This window comes from Ursus arctos, unplaced genomic scaffold (genome assembly GCF_023065955.2).
Source record: "Ursus arctos isolate Adak ecotype North America unplaced genomic scaffold, UrsArc2.0 scaffold_19, whole genome shotgun sequence".
NCBI lineage: Eukaryota > Metazoa > Chordata > Mammalia > Carnivora > Ursidae > Ursus > Ursus arctos.
In genome coordinates, this window is record NW_026622863.1 from 51,026,984 (window position 1) to 51,038,251 (window position 11,268).

Consider the following 11,268-nt stretch of genomic DNA (forward strand, 5'->3'; position numbering starts at 1 on the left):
CCCGCCCCCCAGTGGAGCCCCATTGCCCAGGGAGAAGTAGGGCAGCTTCTGGGGGGGGCTCCAGAATAGGCACCGCCCCATTCTACCGCGAAGGCTAATGGTTTTGCTCCAGGCAACCGGGGAAGCGGCTGAACCCAGGGAGAGGGCAGGACCACACGGCTTTTTCTGAAAATACTTTTAATGCTCGGGTCTCTTGTGGGTGGTGTGCCGAGCGGTTATCCTCTGTGCAGCCGGGGAGTCGGTGGCACCACCCTTTTGGAACTCGCAGCGGGGACGGCTGGGCACCAGGCGCACAACCCCTTCCTCGGCGTCGCTGTCGACCAGCGCGTGCTCCTTTCGGCTGTTGATCAACACCGCCGCCCGCAGCGCCGACTTGACAGCGGTCTCCACCCAGCCGTGCGGGTAGGCCGTGTGCTCACCGGCGAAGTAGATGCGGCCGTAGGGGACCGCCCAGTCGTAGTCCGGCCCTTCTTCCTTGTCTTCGGGCCAGAGCGTCGGCGGCTGCACCACGAAGCCGCCCTGGCTATGCGGGTCCTCGGCCCAGCGTTTGACGATGCCGCTGCCGTCCCAGAGCCGGTACACAATCGGCCCGTGCAGCGCCGCCACGTCGTCGAGCGCCACGCGCATCGCGTCTTCGGGGCTCAGGCCCGCGAACGAGGCCGCCGCGTCAGACCACGTGTACGAGGCTAGCAGCAGCGCGCCCTCGCCCGGCGGCGGGTAGAATATCACGCGCGACGGGCGGGCGGTGCTCGAGTGGCCGCCCTCGATGTGCTCGTCGTGCCAGAAGGGCCGGCGGAAGCTCAGGAACACCTTGGTGGCCGGCACGTAGTGCAGCGCGCGCAGCGCCTCCTGCCGCCTGCGCGACAGCGGCGGCGAGAAGGTAATGCGCTGTAGCGCCGGCCCGCTGGCCGTCAGCAGCACCACGTCGGCGGTCATGGCCTTCAGACTCCGGGCCCTGCGAGAGCTGGCGATGTGCACGCGCACTTCGTGCGTCCCCTGCGTTATCGCCACGACAGGTGCGTGCAGCAGCACTGGCCCGGACAGCGAGCTCAGCAGCGCGCGCGGCAGCAGGTCCCAGCCGCCCACGATGCGGCTATACCTGCGGGCAGGGCGGGAGCGTGATCCCGGAGCTCGGGCACTGCCCCTCCTCGTCGGCTCCTCCCCGCAGGCCCCTCCCGGATCCGGGTTCTAGTTTTCACCGGCCGAGTCCCCTCTTGTCCCGCCCCTTCTCGTAGGCCCCGCCCACTCCCTTACCTGCCCTGTCACCTGCCTGCTCCTCGCTGACCCCGCCCACTCATCTACCCCTGCCTTCGCCAGTCCCCGTCGTCCCCCAAGGATCAGGAAGCCGAGAAGTGTCTGACCCGGGCACCGCGCCTCTCCTCCTCTGGGCCACGCCTTTCTCCGGGAATCTTTCCTTCCCAGTTCCTCCGGAGGACCCGGGATGAGGAAGGGAGTGTGGCCAGACGCGGGCGCCCCTTGTCACGAGTGCCGCCCCACTCCACGCCGACGGCCTCGCCCATCCCGCTACTCGCGCGAGGGGGCCCTCGTCGGCTCCGCCCCTGCCCGCTGGCCCCGGCCCTCACCGGAGCCGGTCGCTGAGGCAGCTGTGGGCCCTTAGGGCCTCGGCGAAGCTGAGATAGAAGAAGCCGTCCTTGGACATCACGTCTCCCAGGAGCCGCACGGCCGGGTAGCTCAGGTTCCCCTCCCCGAGGAGGTATTCCTGAGGGACGCGCGCACGTCCAGGTCAGAACCCAAGTCGGCAGCACCTGCTGCTCTGTCCCCACCTGTGGCGGTCCCTCCCAGGCTGAGCCTCTTGATTCCGTGACATGACCATGAGCTTAGAACAGTTCTCTGAAGCTTAGCAGTCCAGTCCCCCCTTTTGTAACAGATGAGGGAAGCAAGCCCAGAGAGAGAGCGTGTGCCACCCCGGGGTCAGGCAGGGGGTCCACAGCAGGCCTGGAGTCCAGGATTCCCGCCCCACGGGCACCCTCCTTGTTCGGGTTTCTCAGACAGCGACGCTGGGGCCCCCACTCACCAGGAGCGTGTGGCTTTCAAACTTCTTCATTGCTTTTCTGCAGCCCAGTGTCTTGAGATCTTTGAGGGCCTGTGGTGGAACAAGGGACAGCGCTGAGCTCCAGGGGCAGGACTGCAGAAGCCAGGCTTGGAGTACAAACCTGGGGTCTCCTCCTGCACCTGCCCATGGCCAGCCATTTGCCACTCTTGTTCAAGCCACCAGGCCTTGCCCATGCTGTGCCCTCCACCTTGTCCTCCACTGTGATTCAGTGTCACCGCTCTGTAATGTCTCACCAAGTCGTTACTGCCCCTCCTGCCCCAGCCTCAGCCCACCCTGACGGTGTCATACTTATCCCCATTGGGCATGGTTTGGTCTGCATCTGTCCTAGCCTGTGAGTCAATGATTGTTTGTCACCTGGATCGCTGTGGGCACAGACAGAAGCAGAGGTCCCTTCAGCCACCCATCAGCCCTGAGGGGTTTATTCTCTGGTTTCTCCCCTGCCCAAAGCCCTTCCGTGGCTCCCCAGTGCCCGGAGCCCCAGAGTTGCACCCTCAGCCAGCTCCTGGGTCACCATCTCTTAGGGCAGCTCCAGTTATGCAGCACTATGTACAGTGCCCAGCACCCCCCCAGTCCCCCACATCTGCACCACTGCTCTGGTTCCCCTGCCTCATTTCTGCCTGAGACAGGAGCGGCCACCCTTTACCATGCTGTTCAAGTCTCTTCCCTTCCTGACAGCCCCGTCTCACTTTAGCCCTCTTCGCTGTCCACCTGGCTTCTCCCTTGTGGCCAGGGAACTCCCCAAAGGATGTGCCCCTTCACTCACTCACTCGTCATTCACCTTGAGTCTCCCTAGGCTCCCTGAACTGGACAGTGCCAGGGCACAGAAATGGCCTGGACTTGGTGCCCACCCTTGTCCCACGGGGGAGGTAGACAGTTAGGAGCTCCCAGAGGAGGCCAAGGCCTGCTCCTCCCTGAGGGCACCAGGGAAGGCTTCCTGGAGGAGGGGACATTGGAGTTGGTTCTTGCGGGATGAGCAGGGTTCTCTGGGTGGGAAAGGGAAAAGGTCTTCCAGGCAGGGCAGGAAGCAAGAGCAAGCAAGGGCATGATGCAGGAGCACAGCAGGCACAAAGTACAGAGCTGGGGTGTTTGGGCCACCATGAGGGCTTTGAGGGGTAACAAAAATTTCTTGGAGGAGAGAAGATGAGGCTAGGGGGGTGAGAGAGACCAGACCATTCAGGGCTTGAACCTGAGGCTCAGGTGCTGGGGAGCCACAGGGGGCTGTGAGCAGGGGAGGAGCAGAGTGAAGGTCCAGGGTAAAGGCTCAAACCTGAGCTGGGGCAGGGGCTGTGGGGACTGAGAGGTGGGAACAGTGCAAGTGATCAGGGGGCAAGAAGGATGGGGCAGGGGGGTACTGATGGTGGAAGGGAGCGGGAGGGAGCTAGGATGGCATCTGGGGGTCTGCCTGTGACTGGGGCGGGGGTGATGGGGCCATTATGCGATGGGAAAACGCAGGAATATGAGTGGGGTTAGGGAAAGACGCTGAGCTCAGTGGGAGCTGATGGGTCCCGGAGTACAGCCGGGGTGGGGGGGGGCATGGACAGAAGTCTGGGTCTCCAGAGATGAATGGGGAAGACATCAGCCTGTAGATCAAAGTTTAAGCCAAAGACGTGTAAGGTGAGGCTGTCTGGACAGTGTGTGTGTGTGTGTGTGTGTGTGTGTGTGTGTGTGCAGGGGATCAGAGACCAAAGCGTGATGGAGCTTTGGGGATGAGCAGCATTTATGGGCAACCACAGATGGAAGCGCCAGCAACGGCAGACAGCAGACAGGGAGGAATAAGGGAGGCAAGCAGCCAGGCAGGGAGGAGGCTGGGCAGAGGGCGGAGCGCTGAGGGGAGTGAGGACAGCCGCAGGGCTCCGGCCGCCTACCCGGTTGAGAGCCATCTGGTAGATTTCTTCAGGCGAGTGGCCCTTCTCCCTGGGGCGCAGTTTGTAGCCCAGCTTCTCGGGCATCTTCTCCACCACGTAGTTCCGCAGCTTCAGGTTGTTCACTTCTATCCACGTGTTCTCGTCGTACTGAGTGAATTTGGTCAGGTTGAGCCCCAGGCTCTTGCAGAGCTCGTGCAGGATCCTGAAGGAGCCGGAGAGGCTGGTGAGGGCCGGGTAGGGCATGTGTGTGTGTGGAGGGGGGAGTCGGTGCCCCTCTCCGGGGGCTTGGGGACAGGCACGAGGCTGCAGCAGGGCTAGAGTCGGGGTCATGTGTGCTGGGGCCTGGGAAGAAATGGGAACAAGGCCCGAGGCTGGAAGGCTGAAGCTGTAGCGGTTTGGGATTGTGTTTGGAGCGGGAGCTGGCTTTCACTGGGGCTGAAGTGGGTCTGGGGACAGAGTTTGGGTTGCATGGGGGCTTGTCAAGGAGAAGGGACAGGGTTAGGGTCTGGAGGTCTGGCTGGAGCTAGGAGATGTTGAAGTTAGATCAGAAGATGGACAGACAGGGAGGTGGAATCTTGACGCAACTTGACTGGGGGGTTAGGTTTGGGGTCAGAGCTGTTCAGTCTGGCCCTGGAGTGGGGGTGGAGTTGGGGATCTGGCATAGCCGTGGGACTTGCAGTGGCTGCAGTGCCCGCCCGGCTGCCTGGTCAGTCCTCACCTGTGCGAGCTGGGCATGCGCATGGCTCCCAGCTCCCCAATCCAGCCCGTTTTCCGGTCCCGGTAGGTGAAGATGCGGCCCCCGATCCTGTTGTCTGCTTCCAGGATGGTGACCTGAGGGATGGGGGGGGGGGCAGCAGGCAAGGCCCTTCAGCTCCTCCCACAGACCCCCCATGCCCAACCTTCCATCCCCATGGCAGCACAGACCTCGACTAGAGAAGGACCCCCTTCTTTATGGATAAGTGAGAGGAGCTGGTAGAACAGATATCACAGCAAACACGTACAATAGGACACTCTCCAGACTGCAGCAGGAAGACGGTAAGCCAGATTGCAAAGGGACTTCCCAGCTCAGAGAGTGGGGAGATTTCTTGCAGGCACAGAGGTCCTGGCCCGGCCCATTCTCATTCTTGGATTTCAGTGAGAGGGACAGTGGTTAGACCTCAGGGGGCATTTCTCCTTGAGGGGAGTTTCCATCTCCACCAACACAAATTCCCCCCAGGAGGTTGGAGGACATTCAGAGGGAGTTCCCTCAGGAATGAGCAGGACAGGGAAATCAAAGGCCTCTCAGCCTCCCTCTGGGTTTCACTCCCCAGACCAAGGGGCAAAGCATAGCTCTCCTCCTACCAGCCCCTTAACAGGGATGCGGCCAGGCCCTCACACCCAGGACTCCCAGCCTGCAGCAGGAAAGACTCAAGGAAGACTACAAACAGAACTTCTCACCTTGTGTCCCGCATCACTGAGCACCTTGGCAGCTACCAAACCAGCCGCACCAGCACCAACCACAATCACCCTCTGAGGCTTTGAGGTCCGATTAAGGCCCAAGGTCACAACCTTAAGCAGCACCTCATAGTCAGGATCATGCATACATTTTTCAAAGGGATCCTGGCTGTGGGAAGTCTTCCAATCCAGGGAGGCCACCAGGCTGAGGAAGATGGAGACCAGGACGAGGAGGTACCGGGCTGGAGGGAGGAGGGACAGGGTCAGTGGGCAGGTCAGTAGGTATGTGTGGGGAGAAAAGTGGGCTCCGTCCCCCCGTCCCTGTGCCCCTTCCCCTGCTTACTTACCTAACGAGGCCATAACTCTCGGTGGGAGATAGTGTCTAGTTTGGAGGGGAGGCAAGGGTCACTGTGACAGGGGCCTGGCCACCCCTATGGCCTCATCCCTCCATCTATCCCATCTAGCCGTCTCCTGTTCTGTGCTCACCTGTCTGCCCTTCTGTCCCCATCCCTGCACTCCTTTCTCTTCTCTGTTCCCCTCTCCTCTGCCCTCCCTGTCTCCAAGTGTCTGTTTCTGGGGGTCCCAGTCTCTGCAGCCTCCTCTCTACCTTGGCTCTCCGTGGACAGCAGCAGCACCTCTGTCCTCTGTTGCTCCCACTGGTCTGCCCCGTCCCCCCTCGCCGGTCCTTAAACTAGCTGAGCCCCGCCCTCCCCTCCCTCTGGGAAAACTGTGGCGGGGAAATGAAACTACTTTCCTGGGTTGTACGGTCAGGTGCTCAGAGTTTAGTTGAGGCTGGAGGAGGTGGGTGGTGGGGAAGGGGGGTTGAGAGGAAGCAAATCAGTCTATTTTCTTCCTCTTGCCCCAGATACTTCTGGGGTGGTTGGAAGGCCGGAAATAAATGCTGAGGGAACCATGCTAAGGGGGCCTGGCCTCAGGGTCCCTGTGTCTGCCCCTGGGGTTAGCATGTTCCCTGTGACAGCCTCTGAGTCCTTCTGTGTGTCAGTCGCCGCTGTGCCCTGAAGGGCCCTTACTGGCTCCACTCCCCTCCCACGTGGCTGCTCTGAGCCTCAGTCTCTGAGGCCAGCCTGGCTGGGTCCTGAGCCTGGTGCCTGCCTCGATGGTTCTGGTCTGCAGCTGTCAAGTGGGGGCCTTAAAATGTGGGTAGGATTAGGCAGTGAGTCCAGGTCAGGCCCTGTGAACAAGCTCCTCAGTCAATACTAGAACTTGCTCCTTAGGAAATGCCAGCTGCTGCCACCACGGGGGGTACTGGGAGGGACTCAAGTAGTGACCCCCTGCTCCCCAGCCCTGCACAAGGAGCAGCCCAGGATGTGTGCTCATCCTTCCCATCCCTGCGCTGAGATGCTCAGCTGCGGTGCTCAGCTCAGGCTAGGGTGCCAGGGGGCACCTCAGCAAAAAGGCCGCAGGAGCGTCTGCCTCTTGGCCTCTGGCCTTGGCCTTCACCACTCCTATATATGGGGCGCTTTTTTCCTGAGGTCAGGCAGTGAGAAGAATAAGATGACCTGGCTCCAAGGAGTCCCACTTGTGGCGGCAGGGGTCCCTCAGCTTTTGGGGCTTTAGCCAAGGGGACATGTGGCAGGTCCCCTGAAGTGGTGGAGGTAGAAGATGAAACTTCGGGGATTTTTCTTGGCGTGGGGGCAGAGGGCACCAGGCAGCTGGTGAGGAGTAAAGCCAGAGGCCGCAGATCCTCTGTAGCCAAAGACGGGAAAACCCGAAAGGGTCCATCAAAGAGGGATGTGGTTTGAAGCAGAATGGGGGGAGGGGGGGCATATGAGTCAGAAAACATATGATGCGGGGGCCTGGGAGGCAGCCAAGAAGGAAACACAGTCCGCTGCACAGAGCCTCGAGCCTCGAGACCAAATGCCAAGAAAGCAAAGGGCGCAAGTTAGCACACATGGCAGAGACCGTCCCCATGGTGAGGACCCACGAAGGTGGTCCTGGGCTCAGTGCTTTGCACTCACTGCGGGCCTCACAGCACTGCACTTGACAGAGGAGGATCTGAGATGGAGAGGGGGCAGGCGGGGGGAGACCCCAGGACTTGCCCAAGGCCTCAGGGTAGGAAGGCCTCCCCCTGGCCGCCCCTGCCTGCTTCCTTCCCGGTGATGTGGGGCGTCTGAGCACCGCCATGCTGGGGCTGTCCTCACAGGAGGACATGAGCACATGGCACGAGTGCTCCTCTAACGCCAGGACCCTAGTTGGAGGGGAACCTGGCCCACCGAGGCAAAGGCTCATGCCCTGGGTCCCACAGTGGGGACTGACAGAGCTGGGGGTCCCGCTGGCCCCCCGCCAGAGGCCCATCTGCTCTACTTCCTCAAGGCAATGTCCGCACAGAGAAAGCGAGCGGCCATACCATCAAAGCAGAAAGGGGTGGAGGCCACAGAGACATGAACTCCTGCACTTGTCTAGGAAAGAAGTGTTGGTCCCCAAAACAACTTGGGGGGCCCTGCTGGGGTCCCTGAGCTGACCCCCCTGGCTTCTCTCCCACAGAGGATTGCTGTTCAAAGCCCCCTGGCTCAGGCACACCCCCGGCTCACCTCCTGGACTCTAAGAGATGTGAAATGCCAACCTCCAGGGGTCAGCGAGGCAGGGAGGGAGGGAGAGGAACCCCTCATGAGGCGACCCAGGATTGGGAGCCAGTTGCCCCTGAGAGGGTAGGGATCCTGTTAGGCAGGGCCTGATCAGTCTGCTTGCTCCCTATGAAATGCTTGCGGGTGCTGTTGACTACCACGTCCCAGATACTTCATATATTCCACTTCACTTACTCCAGTAAGGATTCTGACTAGGTGGGCTTAGCTGTCCCCATCTTACGTGGAGAAAACCGAGGCCCAGAGAGGTCACCAGCTGAGAGGGGGCAGCACCTGGGTTTGATGCCAGCAGCCAGGCTCCAGGCCCACGTTCTGAAACACTTGCTCGTCAGCGGCAAGCAAGCTCGGGCTCGTGAACTGGGGAGGGGGCCAGGCCAGGGTCTCTCTGCCTCGTCACTGTTGATACTTGGGGCCATCTTTGTGCGGGTCATCCTGTGCGGTAGGAGGCTGAACAGCCTCACTGGCCTTTACCCACTAGATGCCAGCAGCACTTGTCCCTTGAGCTGTGACCACCATCAATGTCTCCAGACATTGTCAATGATTCCCAGGGGAAGGGGAGGCAAAAGCACCCTAAGAACCCCTGGGCTAGGCTTAGGCTGTGTTGAATGAACTCCCGCAAGCGGCCAGCTGTAGTCCAGGACAGAGACCTGGGTACAGCTGGCAGGATAAGAAATACTGGGGGCTACACAGTTGTGCAGGGGACAGGGCTCCTGCTTTACACATACTGTTTTCTCTGAGGCAGTTCAAAGACCGTGAGTGGTTCCTGCTAAAGCTTTCACCGAGTCTCTGAGGGGGTAGGGCCTGCCCAGGGGATGCCCAGGGCCCCAGGTAGAAGTCAGTGGTCCAGACTTGGATCAGAGAGGGGCTCAGAGAGCAGAGGACAGACTTACCCGAGGCCCTTGATCTATGGGCCTGACCCCTGGACAGAGTCCCCCTTCCCACAGAGCCCTCCTGCCCCTCCTTCCCCTTTCCAGAACCCCTGGACCCCATGGGGGGCACTCACTGCATGGCTGGCTCTGGGGGGCTCTCTCAGCGCCCATGGCCTTTCTGGTTAGCCCGGGACAGAAGTCATCGTCGGGCGTGTACGGAAACGGGGTCAGTGGTGGTAGCTTTGTCCTGATTCCTGTTAGACCAAAGGTGCCAGGGTCCTGGTGAAGTCGGAGCAGTTGGGAGGCTGTGGAGGGCAGGTCCTCCCTTATCAAAAGCTTTTTATTATGGAAACTTCAAACAGACATAAAACCAGAGAGACTGGGATGATGAACCCAAGGGCATCCAACGCCTCCTAGCCCATCTTGTTTCATTTACATTTTCTCCCTCCCCCACTGCAGTATTTTACAACATATCCCAGACATCTTATTATTTTGTAGGTAAATACTTGAGGATGTTTCTCTAAAACAGAGGTCTACAAATGTTTTCTGTAAATATTTGGGGCTTTGGGGGCCACACTGTCTCCGTCTTGCCTTCTCTGCCCTCCAAGTAGCCACAACATGTAAAATGAACTGGCGTGGCTGTGTCCTGATAAAGCTTTATTTACAAAAACAGGAAGTGGGACTGTAGTTTGCCAACAAACTTCTGCTTTAAAAAAGATTAGAACTTATCTGCTTTAAAAAAACATTATTGCATTTAAAAATGGCATTAAATCAAAGTCCAATTTCCCTGATTGTCTCAAAAAAGCTTTTCAAGTAGGCTCCACACCCAGTGTGGAGCCCAATGTGAGGCTTGAACTCAAGACCCTGAAATCAAGACCTGAGCTGAGATCAAGAGTTGGGACACTTAACCGACTGAGCCACCAGGTGACCCTCAAAAAATTCTTTGACAGTTGGTTTGAACCCAAATTCAAATAGGAGCCCACTTTGCACTTGAGTGATACTGAGGGTTTGTTAGAGTGTTACTTTCAGGTCAGTGGACTTGTGGTCTGTGTCTTAGAACCCAGGGGTTTAATGTGACCCCACAGCACCAGGCTGGGCCTGAGCCTGGCAGAGCAGCATACCAGATCTGGTTTCTGCCACGGGGAAACCTGTGGAGGTCATGGGGTTGAACCAGGACGGTGTCTGGATGTGAGCTGTGTGCCTAGGTGAGTCACTGATGTTTGAAGTGATTAGTGCCACTGTGTGAGGGCTGTGGGACGGGCACAGGGGCAGCGTGGGACAGATAAGCCTGGCCGGAGGCTGGCTGGTGTCCAGAAGCCAACGTGGCTTCTGAGGCTGAGGGATTTCTTTCCTGTGAAGTTCTGCAGAAAGCCCTTGCCCTGAGAGTCTGAGGGCAGACTTTTCAAGCACCCAAGTAATTTCAAGGTTGATTGAAAACTTGGGAGCCCTGGTGTGCTGGGCTCGCTCCCAGCAGCGCACAAGAGCTGGTAATTTTGCAATCGTTGGTTTTGTTTTGCACACCATTCTTTTAAAAAATTATATTTATGATTAATCTTACTAAAAACAAATTTAAATACTCAACACTCATCATTTCCCAATCCCTTGATTACATTTTACTATTATGTATACTCTTGAGGTGAACCAATTGTATCTATATGTATCAATTTCCCAAATTCCTGTTAACTGACTTCACATCCGTGGCTTGAAATCAGCTATGGTGGGAGTCCTTACACCACCGGCATTGGCATTTGCTACCCATCAAGGCTTGCCCCTACCCCGGGAAGTCGACTGTTAAATTTACCAGCATACCACTGCTTGGGAATCATTCATTTCAACCTCCCCTAGGAGATAAGGGTGCTGTGGTTCTGGAAATCTCTGTTTGAAACATCTGATCCTTCTGAGGCCAAGCTGTGCCTGACAGGCAGAGGCATAATCCTGGGGAAGCGGCTGCGCCATAGAGAAAAAGTCATTTGACTGTTTCCTTGAGATCGAAAGCAAAGCCATAAACATACATCTAATTGCCACTCTTATCCCTGAACTGGGAGAAGAAATGCAGTAACAGCTTACTGAGAGATTCGCCTTTAAAAGCCTCTGATTCCAAATTTAGTCACCACAGTTGCTGTCTTCATACTACTTAATGAAGAGGAACTTAAGTAGAGGCCGTTTGTCAGGACTGGCAAAGAAGCGCATCTGTTTTCTTCCTGGAAAGGGAAACTGCAGTTACAATGAAGCCGTCATCTGCAGGGCAGCACCCCGCCAGCTGCTGGTCCTGTGACAATCCCGGGGACCCCTCCCTGGTGCTCCCAGAAGCCTGGTGGGGCCATTTTCCCCATGACGCGAGAGCACCGTGACCACCGTCCTGATTTATAATTGTTTTCCAAAGTGGGGTGCCCATGGTCCCCCTTGGGGCATGGGAATAAGTG

At 58.2% G+C, this 11,268-nt stretch overlaps 1 protein-coding gene across 4 annotated transcripts in view; it reads right to left on the bottom strand.

Moving 5' to 3' along the window:
• Positions 1–160: 160 nt before the first annotated feature.
• IL4I1 (interleukin 4 induced 1) overlaps positions 161–11,268 on the bottom strand; it is a 34,505-nt gene continuing 23,397 nt past the window's right edge. Inside the window, exons 2-9 of one of the 4 annotated variants that reach the window (XM_048223684.2) lie at positions 10,913–11,046; positions 8,980–9,099; positions 5,377–5,615; positions 4,658–4,770; positions 3,940–4,141; positions 2,036–2,104; positions 1,584–1,720; positions 161–1,099 (exon numbers count right to left, since the gene is read on the bottom strand). In XM_048223684.2, the coding sequence (XP_048079641.1) occupies positions 178–1,099; positions 1,584–1,720; positions 2,036–2,104; positions 3,940–4,141; positions 4,658–4,770; positions 5,377–5,615; positions 8,980–9,016 (1,719 nt within the window). In that variant the 5' untranslated portion in view covers positions 9,017–9,099; positions 10,913–11,046 and the 3' untranslated portion in view covers positions 161–177. Of the gene's footprint in view, positions 1,100–1,583; positions 1,721–2,035; positions 2,105–3,939; positions 4,142–4,657; positions 4,771–5,376; positions 5,616–5,720; positions 6,015–8,979; positions 9,151–10,912; positions 11,047–11,268 lie in introns of those variants that run through there. The other 3 variants (XM_057314561.1, XM_026481780.4, XM_057314562.1) reach the window with 3 other exon arrangements.